This window comes from Brachyistius frenatus, unplaced genomic scaffold (genome assembly GCF_029030835.1).
Source record: "Brachyistius frenatus isolate BFR_SWC_R1_liver_20210118 unplaced genomic scaffold, ASM2903083v1 Contig_63, whole genome shotgun sequence".
Lineage (NCBI taxonomy): Eukaryota > Metazoa > Chordata > Actinopteri > Embiotocidae > Brachyistius > Brachyistius frenatus.
In genome coordinates this window covers 543,482-568,960 of record NW_027210662.1, presented here as the reverse complement: position 1 = coordinate 568,960, position 25,479 = coordinate 543,482, and the positions used below count along the sequence as shown (strand labels likewise).

The window sequence follows — 25,479 nt, the reverse complement described above, 5'->3', positions numbered from 1 at the left end:
AGACCCACAAGTTTAGATTTCAGGGTCATCAAATACAATTTTAGGACTTGAGGTTAAGATGCTTTTGTCTTTTTTACTTCTTGTGAAATAGGACAAAAATAATGTCAGCTCAGCAAAACAACATGCTTTTTGTTATTCTTTTTCTAATGTAATAAGTGGTCACCTATGGAAATAGGAATCTCTGTGACAGAAGTTAAAAAGGCTGAGAGACAGTTTTGATTCAAGAATGTGCTTTTATTGTAAAGAATTCTCTTGAAATAAAGTCTTGCTATACTTAAATGTGGATTTAATTAAACTCTGACACTAAAGTGTGGATGCAATTAGGAGCAATATACAGTGCACACAGCACCATCATGTGTGAATGTTACCCACATTTTCCTCCAATGAGATGCGAGTAGCAGTTAAAAGCTGCAGAAAATGCTGCAGTATGTTTTCATGAGCTCTGTCAGAGAGATCATCTTTAATCAGCAGACATTACTAGATAAAGTGAGAGTCTCTGCCGCCACAGTAATACACCTCTTAAAACCTCACCGCTGTCCTTTCCAGGGACTTGTTTGGCTGTGTTTCCTGAGATTGTTCTAATTAAGACTGATGTAATGACTTCATCATTTGCTGCAATCCCCACAAGAAAATGTTGATGCGTGACCCTACATTGGAAATGTTATGCAGTCTTATTAAATTGCAGTCTTATTAAATTGCGTTTTGCTGCAGGTTTTCCATCTGTCTAACATTTTGAACTCCCAGCATTGCTTCACACATCTGAAATTATCACTTATGTTGCTGCACATATTTTGATGTAGATCAGTGCACTTGTGTGGCCTTTCTTACACAAATTGATATTATATCTTCCTCTAAATTGCTTAATTGCACAAATAAATTGAGTTGCATCACACTTTTTCAGTTTTGATGTTATATCTCATAATAGTTATTTTTATTCCCTTTTGTAAATTCCTTTTTTTATTCTTCACTTAACAAAAAACATTAAAAAAAAATTATGCTGGGTTAAGACAAGTTCTCTTCTGTTATATAAGCTTAGAAATGGTGAAATCCTAAAAGAAAATAGATGCATTAAGTGTCTCTCTCTCCTGTTTCTTTGAAGATGTGGATGTTCTGCAGCAGCTCGGACTCTACGGGCGAAGGGCAGGCGGGTTGTCAATGTCAGGCGCTCGATCCGCGCATAATGGCATCATCCCCTTCAAGTCTGGCGTTATCCTCACCCCGAGGGCTCGTATCCAGGTGCCGCTGCGCACTGTTATACCTGCTGCCTACAACACCAGCGATCTCTCCCTGATCCTCAGCCTGTCTGTTCATCGCATCAACAGCGCTTTCTTCTTCTCAATTCTGTCTAAGAAGAGGAAAGTGCAGCTCGGAGTGCAGTTTGTACCGGGGAAGGTCGTCGTACACGTGGGGCAGAGGAGCTCTGTGAGTTTAGACTATGATGTCTATGATGGCCAGTGGCATAGTCTGGCTTTGGATATTCGAGGCCATCAAGTTTTCTTACACACGTCTTGTGGTGAGAAAAGCGTACATGCAGATTTGCATGCCAAAAAGGAGGAAGTCCTGGATCCAGAAGGCTCTTTCCTGCTTGGCAAAATGAACCACAACTCGGTGCCATTTGAAGGTGCCATCTGTCAGTTTGACATTTATCCCTCTGCCGAGGCAGCTCATAACTATTGTGATTACATTAAGAAACACTGCAGAGAAGCCGACACGTATCGGCCCGTGTTTCCACCCCTGCTACCTCTATTTTCCACAGACCCAAACATTACTGTCACTCACATTACTCCACTGTCACTGACGGAGATATCCAGAAAGGCTCAAACACCTACTTTGGCCTTGACAGGGGGAAAAACCAGGACTACAATCCTTGTTGCAACTGACCGCTCGGTGATGCTGAACAAAACCTCTTTGTATCAGGCTGTGAGCAGTCCACAACCTGGTGCTGTGACCGTCTCTCCACCGGTTCATCCGAGGTTGGAAAGCCCGTCTAAAATTCCAACTCAAACTGTTACTCCGTCCCTTCGGCTCGGTAATACTCCACCAAACCAAAAACCAAATTCACAGGCCAGGGTGAGCACAAAGTTGTGGGATACTTACTCTCCAGAACCTTCTGGGAAAAGTATGCATTTACCTGTTTCAACCGGACCATCAGAGATGGAGCCAAACCTCCAGACCACCGCTGCCTCCACACTGGGGGCTCCTTCAAACGCCTACTCTCCCTATAAAAAGCAGCTAACCACAGTAGCTCTAAAGAAACCTGAGCCAAAAGTGACCAGTGTGCAGGATGTCAGACCCACCTCGCTCATTCCAGTCACTCCAGCTGCAACAGATGGCTTCCAAACATTCGACCTGGAGCCGACCCAGTTCTCACTGCTCGCTGGACCACCTGGACAAAAAGGAGAACCAGGACCGCCGGTGAGTGTGGCTCCACACAAACACAACCTGTACCTGAAATCCATGAATGAGTACACGCATCTTTGCATGTGTTCAAAGAAGTGTTTGTTATATGATTGGTTTACAGTATGGTGTTGTGGTTGTGTTGTTTACAGTATTTCATGGATGAAATGACATTTCAGTTGTTATAGATACAGTCTTTAACTGTGGTCTCTATACTGTTCTGCTTCTCTGAAATCTTCTCTGATTTGACGGTAGAAGTGTATTTTTTGTTAATAATTAGGATTGTTCTTAATTTCTACAATCCCTTTCAATAGCTCATTTCCTGACATGCATGACATATTTGCACACAGTGTTGACGCTTTTCAACCCACACCACATAGGTGCTGGTTGTTGTGTAATTTTCATCTTGGCAGCAGTGGTGGAAGTCCTCAGGTTCATAGCTGGCCAGTCACTATTTGTCTTAGTGGAGATGCTGGCTATGAGGTGTAAGATTCCTCAGAGGGAGTGTGACTGCTCAGAGAATAGATACTTTTAAAGTTGGGTCAAAGGTAAAAAGGGATAAAGCACTTGTACACAATCAACCATGAGAGTAAACATCTAAACGCCCCTGCAATAAGAATGCAGTGCTTCATCCTCCTTTATTGAGCGCCACAGATTGTCCTCGAGGACATGTTGGCATCATGCACAGGGATTGGAAATGCAAAATATGACTTTTCTGTCTTTCCTTTCTTTACAGTTTCATAGAGAAAGGGGCAAATTCAAATTCATAATTCATTAAAACATTGAGCTTGTGACATCAGGATGTTGATGGTAGTTTGTGTGCTGCTTACTAAAATTCTTCGATGTTAAAATGCTGTTTACATGAATGAAGAGACATGTGAACAATCTTGGACATAAACGATTTCGCCTCTGCATTCTTAAACCAGTGTTGACTGTGGACTGTATAGATTCATATTGACCACGTGCTCCTGTCAGACTGCTCCTTTTGTGAACACAAACGGGTTACCCACTTTTTCCATTGTTAAAAGGACTTGTGTGTCTTGTGTAAGGTCATGTTTGACCAGAAACAGTGTTTGAAGTGAAGCTTTCCTGCTCTGGCAGTGAGGGGAAACCACAGCTGTGAGCCCTTGAGGCCGCTGAGAGAGAAGTAACCAATGACTGCGGAGGCGTGTGGAAGGAAGGTGTCCTTACGGAGGGTTTACATCGTTGGGTTTCTTGCTAATGTTTTAGCCTGAACAGATTGTGTGCTGGTTATATGATCTACATTTGATGTAACATTTTGTCTACTGAGTGATTTCCCAGTATTTCATATATATAGTTCCCCCCCCCCCCCCCCGGGGGATTAAGGTTGATGTTAGTGGGCTGTTTTCGAAGGTTTCACTTGCTCACAAAAGAAGGATTGTTTTTAGGAGTAAAGTTGACAAACTATACTTCAAATTTGAAAGACAAAGTGTTAGCTCTATGATGGACAACATAAGTCTACATTCTGATGAAGTGATGCTAGTTATTGAGGTATGGTCGTCAGTGGAGGATTAGAGGCTCTGAGTCTGAGCTTTTGGTACATTAGAATGCTTCTGATATATTCACATGTATCAGAGGAATATCTTAATTATGGTGAAGAATAAATACCACAAGGAATGCCAATATTATAGTAAGACTTTGTGATTTATTCGGACAAACTCCTTCCTCATGTTACCTTAACTTAAGATGATTTCAATACTGGGGTCTACAGGTTTTAATTTGGCTAAAATAGTACCAGCATTGATCCACTACTCTGATTAGAAAATGGGACATTGTTTTGCACTAATGTAAATATTTACTTTTCTCTGTTGAGAGTGATGTTCTGAAATGTGCAGCAGTGTTTGTTACCTTGAAAGTTGTTCACTGGGATTTGACCTCATTGTTATACTCAGAAATAATTTGATTTTCTATCTTGTTTACTGCTGACCAAGAAAAACAAGTTTTACAAGATGAAGTAGAAAAATTCTTCTTTCTGAATTGAATATTTTTAAGTCAAGTTAAGGGTTGAACTTAAGTCATGTATCATTTTTATTTGTATAAGACATGAGCTTGTGCTGAGCTGAGCTCTGACTCCTGCTCAGACTACTTACCATGTGTGGACAGCCGGATGGTTAAAGTCTAAAGACTAAAAGTTGCAGAAAGCCTTTTGGCTTTTCAAAGTGTATGCTGACTGAAAGAGTATAATTATAGCTCGTGGCCCCGTCCGAGCCAGACAGAAGTGCTCTATACATCTGACATTATTGCAGTAGCCCAATCTCAGCTGGATTGCCTCGAGCTGTTTTTTAGGCCCATTTTCCTTTTCCTCTTGGAATTTATTGAGCTGTGGAAAAATAAGTAACAACCTGCACATTGCAAGCAAACTCGGGTTCCTCAGATTGACCCCTCATTAAATCTGACCTTTCAGAGCTTTGCTAATCCATGGATGAAATTGTTTTAAAGCCAGCTGATGCTTATAATTAATATGATTGGCTGTGGCTGGATCCAGTGCCGACCTCCCTGCCAGTACAATGAGTCAGATTTACAGTCTTTGCACTGTGGTGATTTCTGGGCTGAAATAATATTGGCTGCAGAGGGAGAGGGCTGCATTAGCTTCTAACAAGGCATCCTCATGCCTGCCAACATCCCACTGATTGAGAGTTTAGCAACTTTCAGCTAACTTTACCCAATGTGTTGTCAGGAAACAGAAAGCTGTTTTTACTGATTTGAATATCCAGCTTCAATGACTTTTATGGGATTTTTCTTAAATGTTTTTTTTTTTTTATTTCTTTCGTATTTAAGACGGTTCACAACTCCCTTAAAATGACACGACAATAGTCACCCTTATTCTCTCTTTCATATTTATAGGTCTGCTTCTCTCTGCCCCTGACATCTTTTATCTTTTCATTTCAGGGCCTTCAAGGACCCCCAGGATTGCCAGGAAAGCCAGGCAAGCGGGGCCCACGGGTAAGCATGGCCCACTGACATCGTTCCCCATTTACCTCCCCACACGTCCTCTTTTCATCCATTTCTCTTTGCCACTTCTCCTACAGTATCTTCCATGTTTATTACACTCTAATCTCTACGATGCCTTTATTAAAGGGCGATAACACCATCAGCTGTACACTGATGTCGCAGACCTTTGAGTGTTTTGATCAAGCATTCTGTGACATCTTAGGATCACAGAGCATTATTCAGCCAGGCGTTAGATTGCTTTGGCTCTGGGTTTGTTCAAGCTGTGCTGCTCTGCTGCCAAGGTCCATTTGTAAATCTGGAGAGCAAACAGCCATAATCTACGAATCTGTGGGTTGCCAATATGAAATTAATTGAACACATAAGGAAGGCGTTAGATGGACATGGAGGAAAAATAAGGTTATTGCGAGTGTATACAGTAGATATATGTTTTCAGAACAAGTACTTTATATCCCAAACATAAACTGTGCTTGTACTTGAATTGGGCCCAAGTCCTATGGTAACGTCAGTGAATACTTCCAGTGTATAGGATTTCTAATGTGAGTCCTTTGGTGCATGTCTCTCATGTCGGGGCTCAATGGAGGTCTACAACTGATGGGACCAAACATAGGAGGTGCAGATGTTGTTTTAAGGTCCTTGTTTTCAGAAGAAACATAAGAAGAGAGAAAACACTGGGACAGGATTGGTCCCAAGAGATGGTTTAGTATTCTGATTTCTTTCTGAGACACTGTCACTGATGGTTGTGTATGTATGTAGTAAACTATTTGTTCACCTCCCATGTATGATGATGAATGAAGCAGAAGCTCAACCTGACATTTCAGCGGTGAGACACCAGTTTTGGTTTCTCTTTCGCAGAGCTACAGCTGAGTTTGGAGCACTTGTGCGACTGAGAGCTTGTGTGTGAGCTACCTGCTGCAGCCCGTGAGACTGCGCCCTGCAGTTGGGCCTCATGGGTGGGTTGTGGGAACCCAATCTCTTTAAACAAGGAATAAAGAGGGCTTTGTCCCCATCTTATTAAAGGCATTTAAAACCCTGTCTGGAGCTCAGTGGCTCTATCCAGTTGTACACCAACCTCTATAGAGTTCATTCATCATCAAGCTCTTGAGACCCGACTGCAGGCCACAGCGACTCAGAGTGCAGTTCAGGTTTTTTACTGACTGTTTTCATTAACTGTCAGACTTTTCCTGGATAGTTCACATGATTAGAAGGAAATACCTTGCAGCTACACACATGATCTGCAGAGAGCTCACAAGTGGACTCTGGTATAGCAAAGCCTGAACAAACATTTGGATTAGAAGTGACAGTCACTTGATTTTATATTTGTGGTGACATAGTTGTATATTTTTGCCGCAATTTGTGTCCACTTGTCAAAAAAGTCATGTTGAAACTATGTTGGACAATAAACTGGTATTGCATCCTGTAACTCTGATATACCAACAGTCATTCTCACAACATTGTCGCAATATTGAGGTATTTGATCAAAAATATTATGATATTTGATTTTGTATTGCCCAGCCCATGGTGAAACTTGAAGTAGTTTCATATATAAAACAATATTTATTAGAACACTGACTGACTTAAAGTGGGAACAAGTCCAAGTGTGACTTGCATGTGGTTGAATTCACACTCTGGAATACAGAATTCAGTTATAGCTGCATGTTTGATTTTAAAACAGCCCCACAAGATGTAGTAATCTTTGGAGTTTAAATTCAAAAGGCTAATCTTACTGATTTTTGACACAATTTTCTAGATTTACTGTAAAGAAAGGTACAAATAAAGGAAATGCCGTTTATTTTTCAAGACAGTATATAGGAACCCGGTTACCTTTATGAAGTTAAAAGGCCTCAAGAAGTTGAGGATATGTGTGATGAATCGATTCTCTTCAGCATTTCTTGATGTTCGGTGGGCAATTTCAATCTTAAGCAACTCGTTCATTTCACCTTCTCCTTTCGTGTCAGATGAAATGTTGCAGGGAGACACTAAATGAAACAAACAGCTATTGCTGAAAATTAAACATTGATTTGTCAACATGTAGATATTGTTACTCATCAGAAAAAACTGTATAGCAGCTGACACGACACAGCACTTTGTGTTTACCTCTCTGACAGCGAGGTGTCACGTCTGGCTGTCTCACCGCTGCTAGCGCCGAGCAGCATCTCTCACACGAGAGCCTCCATGTTCCTCGACGTGGCCGTAAGCCCGGCGGAGTGCTGGAGTTCACACGGCCCTGGGGGGAGGGGGGGGCTTGAGAGCAGATCAAAGACGGCTTTGTGCAGAGAAATGGACCTGCCAGTGTGCTGTCACTATGTGATGCTTGGTTTCTGTGAATTTCAAAAACATTTACATAATTGCTTAAAGAACGCTTGACACTATATGATGTGAAAGAAGGACACGATGGAGACTCAACCAATGGAAGCTCTGTTTTACCACTGATTGATTGTTGCAGAAAACCCAACTGATTTATGTAGGTCGTGAAATTTAGATTATTCTGAAATGAACCACATGTGTAGGCATGAATAAACAGTCTCTTAGAGGCTAAATTAAATTTCTCTGTCATTATTAGTTACACAGATGTGTGCCACTACTGCTTGTACTGCAGCTAATAGGGAACACATTGAGAGTTGAAGTTAAGCAGGGAGCTCACAAAACAGACCAGCAACAGTCAGAAATAAATTGACCCTGAGCATCAACAGCAAAACTGAGCATATGCTGCTCAATCTTCCATCTATTACTCGACTATTAACTCCATTGTACTATAACCAATACATTTGCTACTCTTAGAATTTGCTGCATCTACCTACCACACATCATCACTGGTGTAAAGGAGGTGATGTATTTTATCTTCCCAGCTCCAGCAACAGTAGTTTATGAAATAAAAGAGCATTACCCTTCAAATACATAAATGTGACTTATGGACAGAAACCCCAAAGAAAAAGGACTTTGTACTAAATCAATAAGAAAATGAAATCAGCTAATCATTTAAGCCATTTATCAAAAACAAATCTGATAGATCTTATAGAAGCAATTAGCACTTAGTTAGCACCAAAGTTCTTGGCTCTTAGTAAAATACGAGTCCTTTAAAATGCATTATATTGCAGCAGACCTTGTGTTTCCATGCGTGCTGTCCAGAGAAGGTGTCAGCAGGTCTGCTCCAGGTTAATGGCCTATAAAAACAGTAGCACTCCACGCGTCACTCCTGTAAAAGTTATTGGCCCACATCGTAAAAACCTGGTCACAGCTCTCGCACACAGGTGTCCTTCATCTGCAGGCCTTTGTGTGTGTGTGTGTGTGTGTGTGTGTGTGTGTGTGTGTGTGTGTGTGTGTGTGTGTGTGTGTGTGTGTGTGTGTGTGTGTGTGTGTGTGTGTGTGTGTGTGTGTGTGTGTGTGTGTGTGTGTGTTTCAGTATCTGCTTAACGTTCATCTGCTTGTTTGTGTTTATCTGCTGGTGGTCTGTACTTGTCAGGCAAAGAGGATCTTCATTCTTCCTCTCACCAACGTGAAGATAGATGGGCGCAGTGACTCATTCTTCCCATTATTCTTGTCCCTGCTGGGATATCACCCACCCACCTTGTCATCAGCACCGTGCCTCCTTACCTTATGTACTGCACAAATGCAATTTGTAATACTCTGTCCCGACCTCCTTATTCCTCCATTTCTCCTCCTCCCTTTGCTTCCTATCTGGAGATAATGGCTTCCATACGTTTTAATATCGAGTGAGTGAAAGGGGGAACGGTCTGAATAGAGAAGGAGGAGGAAATCTGTAGATGAGCTTCTGTTAAGTGTCTCCATATGTCCAGCAGCGAGCGCCTTCAAGGAGAGAGTTCTGGCCAGTTTGAGGAGAGTGGAACTGCCTGTGCTGTTGGACTCCTTTCCACTGTGTGATAATACCGCACAGATAAATAACAGAGACCGGCTGGATCACACAACTGTACACTTACACCTCTTGGCCCCCGTCTATTTTACTTAGAGTAATCCTATCCCCCACTTTCACCGCCAGCTCGGGGGAAAAAGGTCTCTCTTTACAACCCGTGGAAAGTCTGAAGTCAAAAGAACGGGTCGAAGATACAGTAGCTTCCTGTTCAGGCCATCTGAACATGTTTCAGTGCTTTCAATTTTGCTGGAGAAGATTTTCCGTGCTCAGCATTTCATCCCCACGCCACATAGGTGTGCAATTGAACTGAAGACTCTTGACTTGGATGCCTCAGGAAGTTGTGGCTTTAATTTTCCAAACAATTCTTCTCTGCAGACTGCTTGAATTTATGTTCCCTTCCACCCGAAAAAAATTGATTTTGTCTCACCCTGCTCCATGTGCGTCTACCCACCTGGTCCGGCTCACAGGAGATGGTCCATTTTCATAAAATATTTGGCACAGATAGCTCAATGAATCACACTGAAGTGCGTTATATTTCACAGATACCTACAGTTTGTAGCACAAAGCGATTGAGGAAGATGATGTGATGGACGAGTGTCCTTCACTTTGTGGCACCCCAGAAAGCAGTAAAAAAGTCTTAAGGATGAAGAAAATCACATCCATATGTCATAACTTGGACAGGCAGATACACGAGGCCGACAGGAGGCACAGTACGTCTCACAGAGCACCTATACACAAACACAGGGGGACCTCGAGGCGCTGCTGACCTGTCCCATAACAGAGGGTGAAATGATTGAGGCGTGCATACATCTGTGAATACTTCACATACAGCACTAACTCCCCCTTTCTTCTGCTCAGATGAAGGTCTGCTTGATGACACACACGATCACCTTTACTCTGTATCTTCCTTAATTATGTCTGTCTCTGTTTTCAGGGTCCTCCTGGCCCACATGGAAATCCTGGTCGTCCTGGAACGCCTGGAGGGAAGGTACGGCAGGATTCAATAATGTTATCTCGAATGGCATTGATCTGTTTTTAGGGAGGAGCATACTTGTAGTATGCAATGCTTTAAAAAGATCTGTAATCTTTTCTTGATTTTGTAAATCAAAGAGTTCATTGAACAATTTGGTTTCAGATCTCAAAACTAAAATTCAAACAGTCCTGGAATCTATCATCCCTTTCAAATTGAATGATTAACATGAGCAGTCGTCACTATGTAATAATAATTTAGATTTTATGGCTAAGGCTGGCAGTGTGTTATATCAAATCAAATAAATAAAAAAAGTATTGTCTGTGCAGCTAACGACTGATACATCTCATTTCTCTGTACAAGAGACCGCCATTGTTTTCCAAAAACTAATAAAAACACTTGACTGAGGCACACTGTTTCATTGGGTGTCATGTTCCTTCCTTGAGCCCTTTTTAGTTTATTTGAAGTTGATCCAACTGGCACTCTCACCGACTGTTACCTTACTTACTCAATAACACACCAAATGTGTATTAGTCTCTGGCTGAAAATAGTCCCTAAAACATTTACAATCTACCTCTGTTGGAGTTTGCTTGCTAAAAACGACAATGCATAGCTGTTTGGTAATTGACCTATGAATATGAATAAACTATGCACTTGTGAAATAGAAACCAATACACTTGAGACGCTCCAAAGTATTATTTATTTCAAAGAATGGGACAATCAGAAAGATCCTGGATAATTCCAGGCTTATCCTTCAAAGTTTGCGAATATTGTTTTTCATTAAATTTCTATAACCGACCAGATGGGTCTTTACTTTCAGTTAATGTCAGCTGACAATCACAAAAATGGATCTCTTCAGGTGTACAATACTGTGCAAAAGATGTCGGCACGAAGCCAAAAATATTTCCATATAAAGTTATTATTATCAATTAGCTTAAAAAAAAGTACAAATAAAAAATCATCTATATTTGAAGCGACCTTGTTTTGCCTTTTAAACTCGCCCCAATTCATGACTGTGTTTGTTGTGAAGCTGCACAATGAACTTGGCGCTGATCAAATACCTCTTTGATGGTATTCCTTGATGTATTAGAATGAAAACATCTGAAGTGATTAAAACATATGAAAAGGTCTTGATCAATTCGAAGGATTTGATGACATTGTAATTGTGTTTTAGATAAATGTCTAAGGTGAAGCAAAAGTGCTCCGATTCCCGGTGAAGCAGTAGATATGGGAGGTTTTTAATTTGAACCCTTCGGGGACGCAAACAGTTTGTTCAGATGATGTAAATAAAATGTACGTGATGCATGCAAACATCATATTCCCTCATGCTAAACAATCTCTATTTAAAAAAAGCGAGTATTACTTGTGTTTTTTTTTCTTAATCATTCAGTGTTTGTTTGTGACTTCACCTTTTTTTTGGCATGTCTGAGGTCACATCATCTTGGCTTCTCCCCACCTCTTAGAAAGCCATTTGTTTCCCTTCATGAGACAACAGCAGGTTTAAGTTGTTCTGTCTCACTAATTTGCATGTGCTTGACATCATTCAGTGCTCCAGCTGATTTGAGTTGTCAACAAAGAGGGTTGCTTAGCTCCATAATTTGTCAATCTGATATCACAAAGGGGGTCTCCATGTTTGACTTTGTTGGAATAAAACAGAAAATTGCTCGTATTTTATGCCTGTAACGAATCCATTTCAAAGCATTGAATTTCCGCATTTTCCACACTGTCTCCAAACATTAAAAAAACATAATTGATACCATGCTTTGGCCCGCTTTAGCCAGGGAAAAACCATAACTCTTATTCTCTACATGTGTGTTAGCTGGAGCCTCGGTGAAAACCTGGGCCGGCTTAGTTTGACCCATTTGCACACAAACCTCAAACAGCAGACTGTCTGTCTGACAGTTCTCCGCTTTCACAAAAATGAAGCAATCGGCTGAAAACAGACTGTGTTTATCTGCATGTAGAGAGGACAATATTAGACGAGATGATGTTCAGTCAGCTACTGCTGTAAGTAGCATACAATACGACTTCAAATGAAATGAATGAATGCATTAAGTTTCCCATTAATCAGTGGAAGGTAGAAGTGCTTATTAAGACTTGACGTTTCAGAAGAAATTACCCAATTTATCTTAAGAGCCGTAGATTAGCTAGTTGTGGTGAAAAGCTTAAGACAGTAAAAAGACACCGTGTTCGCAAATGTACTGCTTGTTGCTTTTGGCTGGAGGAGCCCTCCTGGCACTGTAAAGAAATCAGTCTGGAGAAAGTTCCCACAAAAGCTTGCTCAATGCCAAGTTGTAGCTGTCACGAACATGCAGGTTTAAATGCGCTGTAGATGGCGAGTTTTGTGTTACTTGCACCAAAAGCCGAGTCAAATAAAATGCATTCTTTTGATGTGTTTCCATCGATGCTGAACTGCTAATGTGCTGTTGCTATTCACAGTGAGAGGTTTGGAAAAACTGACCCCCAAAACTCCTTTAGAAGCTCTTGTACAGGCTTTAGCTGCAGGATTGCATTGAAGTGCTTCACAATACAGGATGATTTGTAACCTCAGCCAAACTTCAATTTATCAAAGAAATGTGTCAGAGTTGATAACAGCTGTTGTTTTTATTCATATACTGGTGTCTTTATACGATAAGCACTGACACCGGAAATGATCTATTACTCTTTGGATCTCTTGCATTATAATTGCGCAGACTACCGGGCCTGTCTTTTACAAGTTAGATTGGACAGTGAATGCTGACCCAGAGTTTACAGACGCGACTCCCACTGCCCAAAAAGGGAGAAGAATGTACACGGTCACTCCCCATCACGTCTCGCTGGCTTGGTGTAAACCGAGTCACAGGAGAGCATAAATGGACTGCACGGTTGTGTAAATACAACCACTCGACTCACCAATAAAAACGATGAACTCATTAATCTCTGATAATGTAAATGTACCATAAACTGCGAGCTCCTCTGCCTCGTGAAATGGGAATGCTGCAGGAAACGCTGCTGTAGACTCCAACGTGTGTTGTGCGTGCTGGAGGGAAAGTTTCTCTTATAGCCTAAAGAAGAATATGCTTTTTATTTTTATGTTCCAGGGACAAAAAGGAGATCCCGGACTGTCCCCTGGTCAAGCCCCGAAAGGACTGAAAGTATGCATAATATATCATCTTTCCTTCCATAAAACTTGATTACTAACAGACACACTCACGTAAATATGTTGGTACTTTGAATGTGACCTAATTTGTCATTTCAGGGAGAGCGTGGTGTCGTGGGACCTCCTGGACTGCCTGGACAAGATGGACGAAAGGTAAGAAAAAAAAAAAAGCTCACAAACGGAAACTGTTTGTTTGTTAGTGTGTAAATCAACTAGGAAGTAGCAGACGCACTCTGTCCTATATGTGTGACGGCTCACGTTGTGAGAGTGGCGTCTGCTCTTTTTCCATCCTCGCACCGTTTTCAGACACATAATGAACGAGTGACTGGAGCGGTGGAGTTCAGGTTATTGAGGATCAGTAATTCTAATGTACGCTCGACCCTATTAACGGCCTTTGAAGGCCGAATCTGTCAAATCGCACTGTTTAGAGCGCCGAGCCAAACATGAATGTTTACGCTCTTGTTTGGAAAGCAGCCTAACACAATGCAGGCGTCAGGGAGCACACCTGTGTTCTGGCTCCCCTGTGAGTGGGAATAGTAAAGGTTTGAATATCAGGGCTGTTCAATCATCCGAATCACAGGCCTCGATTGCATTGAAGGCATTTATGGGAAAACAAAAGTTACTGGGTGAGAAGGTTTACGTGCTTTCCTCAAACGTTATGTTCTTCCCTGGTTGGAGAGCAGTTCTTGTTAAAAGTAGAACAGGTTCTGAATGTGGGTTACTTCTGAGATCTGGTCCTCCTCATGATCTACGCTATTTGACTTTCTGTGCATGCTTGTGTGCCGGGTTATCCTGACAGAGAGTGATGGTTAGCAGCAGACGGTTTTCTCCCTGGCCTGGTGCATTTCAGCCTTGGCCTTTTCCCAAGCCCCTCGCAGTAATACGCAGTAATTACACATCTCAAGTGGCCCAGAGCCTGTTGAGATTTCCTTCTATGCATAGTGTGAAAATCAGATCGTAAACTGTCACTGACTCACTTGGTTTTACATGTAGTTTGTTTAAACTGAAGAGTTTTTCATGACTGCAGTACTTTTTAATCAATATGTTTATCCTTTATTCATGTGCAGAATGAACTATTATGAAACAAAACAACAAAAGACCAAAAGCAGGAATGTTGCAGGCTATCTCCCTGACTTCTTTTCCATGTCTGCTGCTCTCAGTAAGCCCATTAATTCCTACTGAATATGCAAATCTTTAAACGTAATCTTTTCTTTTTTTTTTTAAAGCACAGTTATTTCCTTCTAACAGCTCGGCACAATATTTGTTACCCAAACAAGAGTAAAAGCTACATTTGTTTGTATATATTTTAGTTTATGTATTATTTTGCAGATGAATACACATTTGGTGCATTAGTGAAAATGTACTGCAGCATTATGATGACGGATTAAGACTTGTACGACGATCAGTTTATTGTTGGATTTAGTATTTTTCATGGGATTTGTTGAGAATAAAGAAAACTCACCAGCCTCGCCATTTAATCCTGGTTTGAGACTCTCTACTGTGCCACTGTTGATTAGTGTGGCAGGTTGTGTCTGCCACAATTTCACAGTGTTTTCATTCCTAAGATCGGACCTAGCCGATAGAAGATTGCTTGCTGTCTGAAGCAGTGGCCGTTTCCACCAAACAGCAGGCCTCACAAACTCTTCACCATTCTTACTAACAGTTATGTCCTCCTCTACCTCATCATCGGGGAGGGTGTCAGTGTGCATTTCATTTCCATTTACAACAGATTCCCTTTTTTAGCTGGGGAATAAACCTTGGAAACAATTTTTAAAACATTGTCAGACACAAAAACTCTCCTGAAACCCGAATGTACGAAATTCAAAAAGGCTTATGAGATTTTCATACAGGCGGACCCACCCTACTTGCATAGTGGCTGGCAATCTCTGTGATATAAATGAGGAATTAATATGGTGTTCAGATAGTTTGAAATGTTTGCAGGGCGGCTTATGGAAGAAGTTTCTTTTAAATTACACTTGACAGTTTGTGATCACACTCCTGCTTTTGGGGGCTGCTGTCAGGAAGTTAGAAAGAAGCAAAAACTGTGCTTCAGTACAGTAAAAGTTCACAGTAAGGTCAGGATGAGGATGCTGCAGTCATGCTAATTAGAAGATGATTCATGTACAATGTGAGACAACCTTTGTAAGCAACTTTATTTCTCACTGAGACGCGTGTACACACTCGCACACACCCATGTCCTCATTTGGGACAGTTTGAGTGCATAATGCCTTGGCAGGAGCTCCAGCAGTTAGTTATGTAATCAGACTGCGCTTACTGTGGAAAAACCATCTGGCCTATTCAAGGTTCCTTATTTTAGTGTGAGGAGGACTCCAACTTAAAAAATCAAGACAACTTCTCGTCTCATGACTCATGGAACAAGGACTCGTGGGAAAAATTGGATCATTTTCCTGCTGATTTATGGTAATTGTGGATCTTTACAGAGGTGAAGCGGTTGTAATGGATCCCTTTTTCTTGTTCTTCTGATCAGCCCAGGTGGGATTGTGTTTCCCTCTGTTGCGAGTCTGTGTTCATATTAACAGACTCGTGTCTGCGCAAGTAACTGCTGACAGCCATACAAAGTATTAAAATGCAGTTTGTGTCCAGTTAATAAAAAACAGGGCAATCAGCATGGCTCTGCTGAAAGCCACCAGACATCTCATTATTTGCAGCTGTTCTTGACTCTCTCTAGATTAAATTTTTTTTTAATCATATTCTGGCACTGGAGGCCAAAACTCTTTCTAGCACACTTGTAATGAAATTACACTGAAATTCCATCACCTGCAACGGATGAAGCGAGAGGCTCGTTCTCTTGTCAGTCTAACCAGCCAGTAAAACTATGACCTGCCGCAGCTTGATGGACCCTTTTCGCTGAGTTTTCTGCCCGGTCGCTGGCTTCCTGCCAAAAAAAAGCCTTTCCTCACTGTGGGAAATGTGTAAAGATGTAATGGGAAGGTTGCTTGGGAGTCAGTCAGCGGTCTGCACTGTAAAGTTAGAAGGGAGTCGTGTGTGTGTGTGTGTGTGTGTGTGTGTGTGTGTGTGTGTGTGTGTGTGTGTGTGTGTGTGTGTGTGTGTGTGTGTGTGTGTGTGTGTGTGTGTGTGTGTGTGTGTGTGTGTGTCATACTGAAACACTGTGGGGAGTATCGGTAATTCTGGACCAGTGGGCCTTCCACACAGCCAGCTCTGATCATGGCACACTGGAATAACACTCAACTTTTTATTAGGTGTGCAGTCCTCCAGATTTTCCCTTCCTACTCTTTAACTTCATACAATAACACTCTGGTTCCTTTATTTGCTGAGTCTGATTTGTCCATGAAAGAAGTGTGAGGCTTGCCAGGGAAGTTTTTGTGTTATAATGAAAATAAAAATCTGTGGAAAGAACAATGTATTTTAATTTTAAGTACAGTGTGCATCTTTAAGCAGGGGAGACACCACTGCTGCTCCACTCTGCCTGTTGGCTGCAGGGTTGATCTGGTGTTAGTTACACTAATTAAAACTGATGGGGAACTAATGGAGAATGTGATCCTTTGCCATCTTTGTGTCAAACAATGGATTTACAGAACTGTTGAAGTTGCCCACATTTTTTTTTTTTTTTTTTTTGGTCCATATCCGGTACACATGAAGATACACAAGCACACACACTTCTTTTTCCTATTTTTGGCTTGACTTCAACATCGACACCGGTCCTATGAACACAAATAACTGTCAGAGTGAGTGATCAAGTTACACCATATTTTCCTGTATTTATTTTAAATCAAGAGCCATCGTTTCACCTGACATGCCGTCTGACATTTCGTACACAATCTAGTCATGTACTAGGATCTGATGAAGTCTTGTTACTGTACTCAGCTCGACAGGCTGTGCTGGAGCACCCAGATACATTCTATTGTCCTTTCGTGGCAGCAATTCTGTGCCTCCCCCAGGAGAAAAATCTACTACAAAAAAATACTAACAACTATTTCCAACTTGCAGCAAAATGTTGCCTGTGTGCAGATAAATAGACAAATAATCAGGAAGTTGACGGAGCCAGAATATAGCTGAGTCGGAGAGATTTACTGTGGCCAGTGGACGGCATCTGGCTTCAATCTGTGACCAAATGCTGCAGGAGATGAGACAGAAAATGAATCTTAACAAATAGTTGCCTTTCAGTGTGTTTCTTTCTTTCTTATTGGACTCAGGATCCAGCTCTGACTATTAGTAAAAGATTAGCTTATGAATGTTTTTCATCTCTGAGGTTTATCTGCCTGTTAATGGGTCTGTTTTTGCATTATGATGACATCACAGACTTCAGTCTCAGTTCATTTAGTTGTGATATATTGTCTGAAATGCTCCACTTACATGTTGTTAAAGTACTTTCTCTTTTGAGATGATGCACCGGACTGATATTGGCCTTTTTATCAATACGCATTGTGAGCACGCCAGTAAGATCCAGGCCTGTCAGTCTCACTCTGCTTCAGCCCCTGACTCCTGCCTGACCGACCAGTGGGCCCATCAATATTAACTCACATTGTGAAGCTAAACCATTTTCAAACCCACAAAACTTCATTTTCACTTCTAATCAAGAGTCCAAAGTTTCCAAAACCCCCAAACATGCCGGGCTCCATTACAGTAAAACGTGTGTTAAATGATTCACAAGACATTGTCTACACAATATTCCCACCTTGAAATCATAGTGTAGGTTTGAATATTTTATGGATTGGAAACACCAGACAGCTTCAGTGGTCTTTTGAAAAACACATATACACAACTGCATGGTGTTTTATATTGTAACACAGTTTGTAATATTTTATTTTCAAACTTTGAAATAAAAGGGAAATATTAGAGGAGGAACAGTTTTTTTTTTATTTTATTTTTTTATTGACTTTCTTACAAAAAGTTAAATTGATACCACTCTCTACTGTATTTCCATTAAATATGAACCTACAATCCAAGAGGTGGTTATCATAGTTTAGCATAACAGTTTGCAGACTTTGTGAGAAGGGAAGCTCCTGCTGTAGTTTCTTATTTAACGGACAGACTTCACAGTAACAATATGCAATAATTAAAATGTCAAACTCTTCCTTTGAGGGGAATTTAAAGTGAACATTTTAGATGTAAGGAGAGGCTTTGGCATCCCTTTTTCCACCTGAAAATAAAACTGAATATCAGCACAAAGAAGAGGCCAATCACGGTATTAAAATTAGTCCAATCCTGTTACAATTTCTAATATTGTGTTCGATTTTCCTTTATGACTGTCTGTTAGTCTTGCATAAACTCAGTGACGTTGCTTCTCATCAGTTCTACCAAATGTGTTTTGAATCCTCATGTACAGTGGCTGCAGGTTTGAGTCTGCTTTGTCTGGATCTCTTGATAGTGACTTGTTTACAATGATACTATTTTTTTCCAGCCCTCTGCCTGTAGTTTACTCGTTCTGCTGTTGACAGTCCAAGACAGCTGGTAGCTAATGACTTCACACTTGAGAGGGTAGACTTGTTCTTCCTTAGAGATCACTTCACATGACTCTATCTGCACTACTGTGGGCCTTGATTGTGAAAAGATTAATACATTTTGTAAGCAGCTGGCATGTTCATTTGAGATCACAAGGCATGAAGGTGACCGTTAATTACCCTTTTGGGTTTCACGTGCTGCTGCCTAATTGGATTACTGGTTTAATTAGTGCAAGATGCTTCTGAATTATATTGTCAGAGTGCAGTGGTGGAAGAGATCAGACAAACACAAAACCAAGCAGCTGTGCTGCAGCAATAAATAAAAATGGCATTGTTCTTGCGTAGAAATCGGAAAGACGCGCTTTATTCAGAGTTAACCAGCCAGCCCTGCTGATAAGTGTTTTATTAGTTTCACAGCTATTAAGTTTGCTTTTGCTGTGGAGTCTTTTAAAGCCTTCCAAGTTTTTATTAAGTTATTTTATTGAATTTTTTTTTTTATAAAGAAACAAAATCAAGTCCTCTCAGACAGAAGCAGTTGGAAAATCCTTCAGCATAATTTCAGCCCCCTGTAGTGTCGACTAATATGAACACAAGGTGATAAATTCTTGAGCAACAAAAATGTAATTGAATTTGACCAATGACCATTAATATTTTCTATCCAAGAGCAGCATAATCTTTCTCCAAAGTGCATCCTTTATCACTGTACTTCCCTGTTGTTCTGTGATGAGAATGGATATAAGATATGCAACAGTGTTTTCACTTAGACTTGTCGTTGGAGATGCAAAAATCTGAACTCCTTGTTTGTCTATCAACAGGGACAGAAAGGACATCCTGGTCCTGCTGGTCTCCCAGGTGAACCTGTGAGTACTTTTTGTTTTACCACAAGCATGGCTACAGTGTGATGTACAATACTGAGAAAAGTTTGAGGCACTTATGACATTGTGATCAGAGGAAAAGACAGGAGATACTGAGACAGCCTAAATCCACAGAAGAACTCTGGCAAGCCCTGAAGAACAACAACCTCCCTGCCAAATATCTTGAAAACTGTGTATCCAGAGAACTGGAGCTGGTTTCACCAAATATTGATTTCATGTGTTTGTTTTTTTTTGTTTTTTTTTTTTAGTGTTTACTGCATTTTGTATGAAATTTAGTTGATAACTTAAAAAACATTGATTCATTCATTTCTTTGAGCTCACTCACTTTACTGTTTGTGCTGATAACATTTACACAATGCTGTATATCAAACATTTCCTCTACTGTGTGATATGAAATATAATCTTTTCTCCGTGTCTTTTGAAGTGTTACCATGCTAATTGAATCCAATGCATTCTGTTTGTCTGTCTGATGGCTGCACTGTTTTAGCTGTATGTCAGTGTATGTTTACTTGTCAAATGGAAGAGCTAAATGTCTACACACAGTTCCTGTAAGCTTCCAGCACGTCTTTCCATTTATAGTTACAAAACACCAGAGAGGAAGGGAGTGACGGAGAGAAAACATTATCAAAGAGACTTTGGGCTGTTAAAAAGTAGCAGCGGTGGTGTCTCGACTCTTAGGGAGTAGAGACACTAGTCGTTCTTCTTCATCTTGGCGGGAAACAATAAGACATATTTGGCAGAGGTACAAGTGGGTTAAATAGTTTGGAACACCCCTAGGTCATTCCTCTTCCTCCTCCTCTCCCTCCTTCCTGAGTTCAAATCCCGTCTAATATCTCTTAGAAGAATGTGCCGTGTCACGGTGAAGGGGGAAAAAAAAAGAAGCTTCTAGTAATCTCTAAAGAGAATGCACTAAAATGTTCAACATGCAGATGTGTTTAAACTGTGATGTTTTTGGCAAATAGTATTTATGTGAGACCTTTTGCTTTAGTTAGTGCAGTTTATTTGGTTCTTTTCTGGTCTATTAAAGATACCAGGTGACATCTTTTGCTAAGAACATATTATTTCAAAATTAGTGCAGACACTCCTGATTAACTGTTAATATGAAGGAATTGAGGAGTTCTTACAAACATATTCACTTTTTTTTTTTTATTTTATTTTATTTTTTTTTTACTAAAAGGCATTGTGGGTATCAGGCTAGCGGTCTATCTCTGCTTTTGCTGGCGCTTGCCATGTGTTTGACATTTTACTGTCCCCAACTGTAGTTCAGTGGAATCGCATAGCTTTCATAAACTTTGCATTTAAAACCTTAACTGCTGTTAGTAGAAATGTGTATAGCAGCACTTGTGTGCATTTCCCTTGTTGGGCTTATTTTGCAATCATAACCTTTTGTTGTACAATATTTCTCACTTCTACTCCGTGCCCTGTTTATTAGCTGCAGCAGTACAGTCTAGTGCAATCCAATACAACTGCTCAGCTTTAAGGTTCCCTTTTATGATATCTGTAATTTTATGCTGACACTGCCATTAACTTTTAATGAGTCCGTAAAGGGATTTTAATGGACTGCATTATATTATTCTGCATGTGGGATACTGTTTCAGGAATATTGTAGGTCAATGGACAACCTCATTTAACGGTCATCTCATTAAGCCCGGTGTCACGCCAAAGCATGTAGTACTCCCATTAGTCCACTAAAGGATACTGTGTCAGTGCCTCGTGTACGCACATGCACGTACAATGTGGGTCAACGAAGGAGGTCATGTGACTAAGGTCATTTTGACATTTGTATTTCAAAAGTGGTGGTTGGATGATTAAAACCCAGGACTTTCACCCAGTAGATCGCGGTTTGAGTTTGAAGAAGTGATGTGAAGTAGTTTTTGTGCTAAAACTAGCACTACGTGGTTTTTGTGACTAAACCTAAGCGACCTTACTTTTCACATCTAGGCGAGCCAGTATGTGACACTGACTCAATATACTATACTTGGATACAGTACTGAGTTAATTGACATTCGCCAAGAACAGAACAATAACAGCCCCATAACGATAGATAGCAGCACTGCATTAGAATGTACAGGCTGTGTACCTAATAAATGGGCCCCCAACACTGTATATTGCCATCATACCTATTGCTTCTATTACTACTACAACTAATGCAGCTGCTACTATGACTACTGTTTTTCTGATTCATGATCATTTGTAATGATCTATTATTACTTTGGTCTTGCTTAACATATTAATTATCTGGCTTTCCCAGGAAACTGAAAGAACAGAGACATAACTGTTGCCAATGTGCAATGAACATGGTTGGCTTCAAGTATACTGCATGAACAGCCTGTAATTTCTTGCATGCTTTCACTAACTAATCCTGCTTTACTCTTCCCATACATGTAGAATTAAACATTCCTCTCGGAGGGATGCATTTGGTTTGGTTTTAACCACAAGGAGGGAATGACTCATGCAGTAAACTGTGCATTGATGAGGATAAATATACGAAGGCAAAACTGTTCTCCCAGTAGTCTTAACAGCATGTGGCTCAACCGCATTATTACAGCACTTACTGTTGGATTAATTGAATAGTTTGAGTGGCGATGTCTGCAGTGGCGCCTCTTTCGTAAGGTTCCACTGACTCAACCGAACAAAAGGTCTTTATTGAAAAGATTGAAATTCTTCTGTAGAAGTAATTGACAGTTGCTGCATAAAAACACTACTCGCTCTCGGTTTTGATTACTGTCTTCCTATTACTGTAATCAGGGAGGCTACAACAGAAACCATGTGTGAATATAAGAAGAGGATTTTTTTTCCCTGAAGAATATTGCGTCCTTCCTCCATCTTTCAGTCCTCTCTTCTCCCCTTTTTCCCACCTTTAGTCTCCAGCCCTCCTTTCCTGTTGATTTCTGTGCTGTCTTTGTCTCCACAGGGTGAACGGGGAGATGATGGAAGCCCGGGGGCCAAAGGCTATCCTGGCAGGCAGGTGCAGTAAATCTAGTGTTGCGGTGCTGATTGAGCAGGGACACACACACACACACACACACACACACACACACACACACACACACACACACACACACACACACACACACACACACACACACACACACACACACACACACACACACACACACACACACACAATAGATAAAGCAATAAATAGGAGCTGAGACATCATCGCTATTGTGAACCGAGCTTTTTTTTAAATGTTGGGGGGATTTGGGCCATTTTTAATAAATCAAATTTCCTCTAGTAATTTGTATTTACTGACACAATGATGGCTATTATAGAAACTATAGTGGACTACTGAATTCATCTGTGTTCTGAAGCCAGGAAATAATTCAGTTTAAAGATATTGGATGCTGGTAAACAAACAAAGAAATCTCAGCCACTGGCATCAGCCTAAAAAAAACAACTTAATTTGCTAAATCCAAATAAAAAGTTAGTAGCGGCTGAATGAAGGGGAAAAAGCCCCATAAAAAGGGTTGAATGTCACCTCTGGTGGAATTTCAATGATGGATGCCCCTCGTATAGCGAGGAAATACAATGTCAAAAGGTTTCCATAGTAAACACTACCCCGAAGAAAGAAAAGGTAATAAAAGTGTGACTAATGCCGCTGCTCCCCGGGTCCAAATAAGCTTCCTCTGTCCTTCCACACTGTGAGGGTGATTCTTTTCCCCTAGAACAAGTGTTTAACTTAAGAAGTCAAAGCTGGGGAGTTTTGGGGTTTCTCTGCATTTAAAATTGGTTTTCTCTTAGCTTAACTCTACAAACAGCTGGATGATTGTTTGTTCACCTTCGATCCCCGGATGTTTAAGATAACGCAGAGTTCAGGCTCAGGTCTCTGTGTTCGCCTCTGTGCTTTAGTGCACTTAGTATGTCAGAAGTGTGATCCCTATAGACACTTAGTGGTGTGTGATGGATTAGGTTTTAGCACCCCCTACCATCTGTAGGCTGTGAATCACCAGGGTTGTATGTTTGTGTCAGGATGCTGCACTTTTGCTGCGGGGAATTCTCCCGAGCTGCGAGATGATCTTTATGGTTGCGAGGAGAGATTTTCTGCGCTGGTGAATTTAGCTATCAGCGTCTTTGAGAAATGTATGTGAATGCTGTTGAAGTATTAACACCGCAAATGTCAGCTACGATGGTAATTGGAAATTTGAAAAAGGACACCAAAATCTGCATCTAAAGTTGGTGGTTATTATCAAATGGTAAGAATTTTTAACCTGGTTAGAAATCAAAGGTTTTGATTTACCAAAATAGTACTCGCACAGCAACAGAAATGAAGTTCTCCTGCTGTTTGTAACCACACAAATATGTGTTGTCATCTATTACATTTAGGGTTTACCTGGGCCTGTAGGAAAAATGGGGCCAAAAGGAGTCAGGGTAAGTAGATTTATTCATTTTAGTACATGCAGAATGTTTAACCTAGTAGGTTTCATCTGGTTTTGCAATGTTGCTTTGGAATTAAACACTGTATATCTCACCTTCTGGCCGAATACTTCCTCTATTTTGTGAATTTCATATTCTGGTCATGCACCCTCAGCTTCCACAAACGGCCACAGGGGAGCAGAGGATGTTTCCTCTCTGTATAATAACGCGGCTGAACTTTCACTTTCTTAAATGAGCTGTGAAATGCCTGCTAAATGAATTACCTAACCAGTGTGGGGACATAAAAAGGCCAGCGTCATAAACGCCACTCGTCTGTCCTTCTTAACTCCAAGATCATAATGACAGATGGTTTTGTTTGTATATTTAAACTATTGCTGGGGCATTGCTGTTCTTGTTATTGCTAGCCAAATATCATAAAACTTCATTGCCCTGCTGCGGTGTGTAACCACAATGTATTCAGATGTAAGCGTCTCATTGAATATGTCCTTTTCCACTGGGAGCAGGTTTGGCCCACAGACCTTCAGAGATCCCTGATGTGAGGGTATGTGCCCTTGGACTACATCGTGGAAGCCAGCACCATGCAGTCCATGGGCATATACACTTGCCTCAAGGCTTGGCTCTTCAAGACTCCATCCGCTGTAACAAACACCTTTCAGTACAGTAACAGATCAAACCATCACTGCTGAAGTCTTTATAGAGATTTTTAAACGTGTTAGTGTTGTTGTTATCTAACAGTTCTACACAGTGTCCATCATCTTTGTCTCATCGTGGCTTACTTATCCACCCTTTGGTTTTCCATTTATCTCTGCCTTATTTGTTCCTCCGCTCCATCTTGTATTCATCTCTCCAGGGTCACATTGGCGTCCCTGGGCTTTTTGGCTTTCCTGGTCCTGATGGCGAGAGAGTGAGTATTAGTGGCGACGAGAGCAAATGCCTACCAGGTTGCATTATGACTGTCCACGTTCCAAAATGATGAAATAGGAAGAGATTTCCTTCTTGAAATAATGAGACACCCGGGGCACACTTCACCAAATCACTTTTCTAAGCCTAAAGTAGCACAAGGTCCCATGGATCAAATCCCACAGCATAATACATCTCCTGTCCTGAATCATGGAGAGGTGCAGTAGAAGATTTATATTTCCATGAACCTCCAGAACAGATTGAAACAATGGGACTAAATATCTTAGGAACCTATTACCAAGCATTCTGAAATGTTCTTTTTTTAAAAAAAAAATATTTTTAGCCCCACGAACCAAATGGCATTGTGGGTCCTCCAGTGTGTTTGTCAGTCTGGTAATTTGATCCAACATTTCTGCTCAGGATCCATTTATTAGCTGCTTCTTTATTCTGATTATAATGCATTGTTGGTCATCAAATTTTCCCACTTGTCATGCAATTGTAAACGCTCAAATTTCCATTTTTTTTCTGAGATCTTCTCACTGAAGATATTGATGTGA

General features: G+C 40.8%; 1 protein-coding gene across 2 annotated transcripts in view; it reads left to right on the top strand.

Annotated features, from left to right (window-relative positions):
* Positions 1 to 25,479, top strand: part of col27a1b (collagen, type XXVII, alpha 1b) — a 62,479-nt gene that overhangs the window by 5,650 nt on the left and 31,350 nt on the right. Inside the window, exons 3-11 of one of the 2 annotated variants that reach the window (XM_069706471.1) lie at positions 1,100 to 2,415; positions 5,308 to 5,361; positions 10,173 to 10,226; positions 13,289 to 13,342; positions 13,447 to 13,500; positions 19,586 to 19,630; positions 22,560 to 22,613; positions 23,972 to 24,016; positions 24,873 to 24,926. In XM_069706471.1, the coding sequence (XP_069562572.1) occupies positions 1,100 to 2,415; positions 5,308 to 5,361; positions 10,173 to 10,226; positions 13,289 to 13,342; positions 13,447 to 13,500; positions 19,586 to 19,630; positions 22,560 to 22,613; positions 23,972 to 24,016; positions 24,873 to 24,926 (1,730 nt within the window). Of the gene's footprint in view, positions 1 to 1,099; positions 2,416 to 5,307; positions 5,362 to 10,172; positions 10,227 to 13,288; positions 13,343 to 13,446; positions 13,501 to 19,585; positions 19,631 to 22,559; positions 22,614 to 23,971; positions 24,017 to 24,872; positions 24,927 to 25,479 lie in introns of those variants that run through there. The other variant, XM_069706472.1, reaches the window with a different exon arrangement.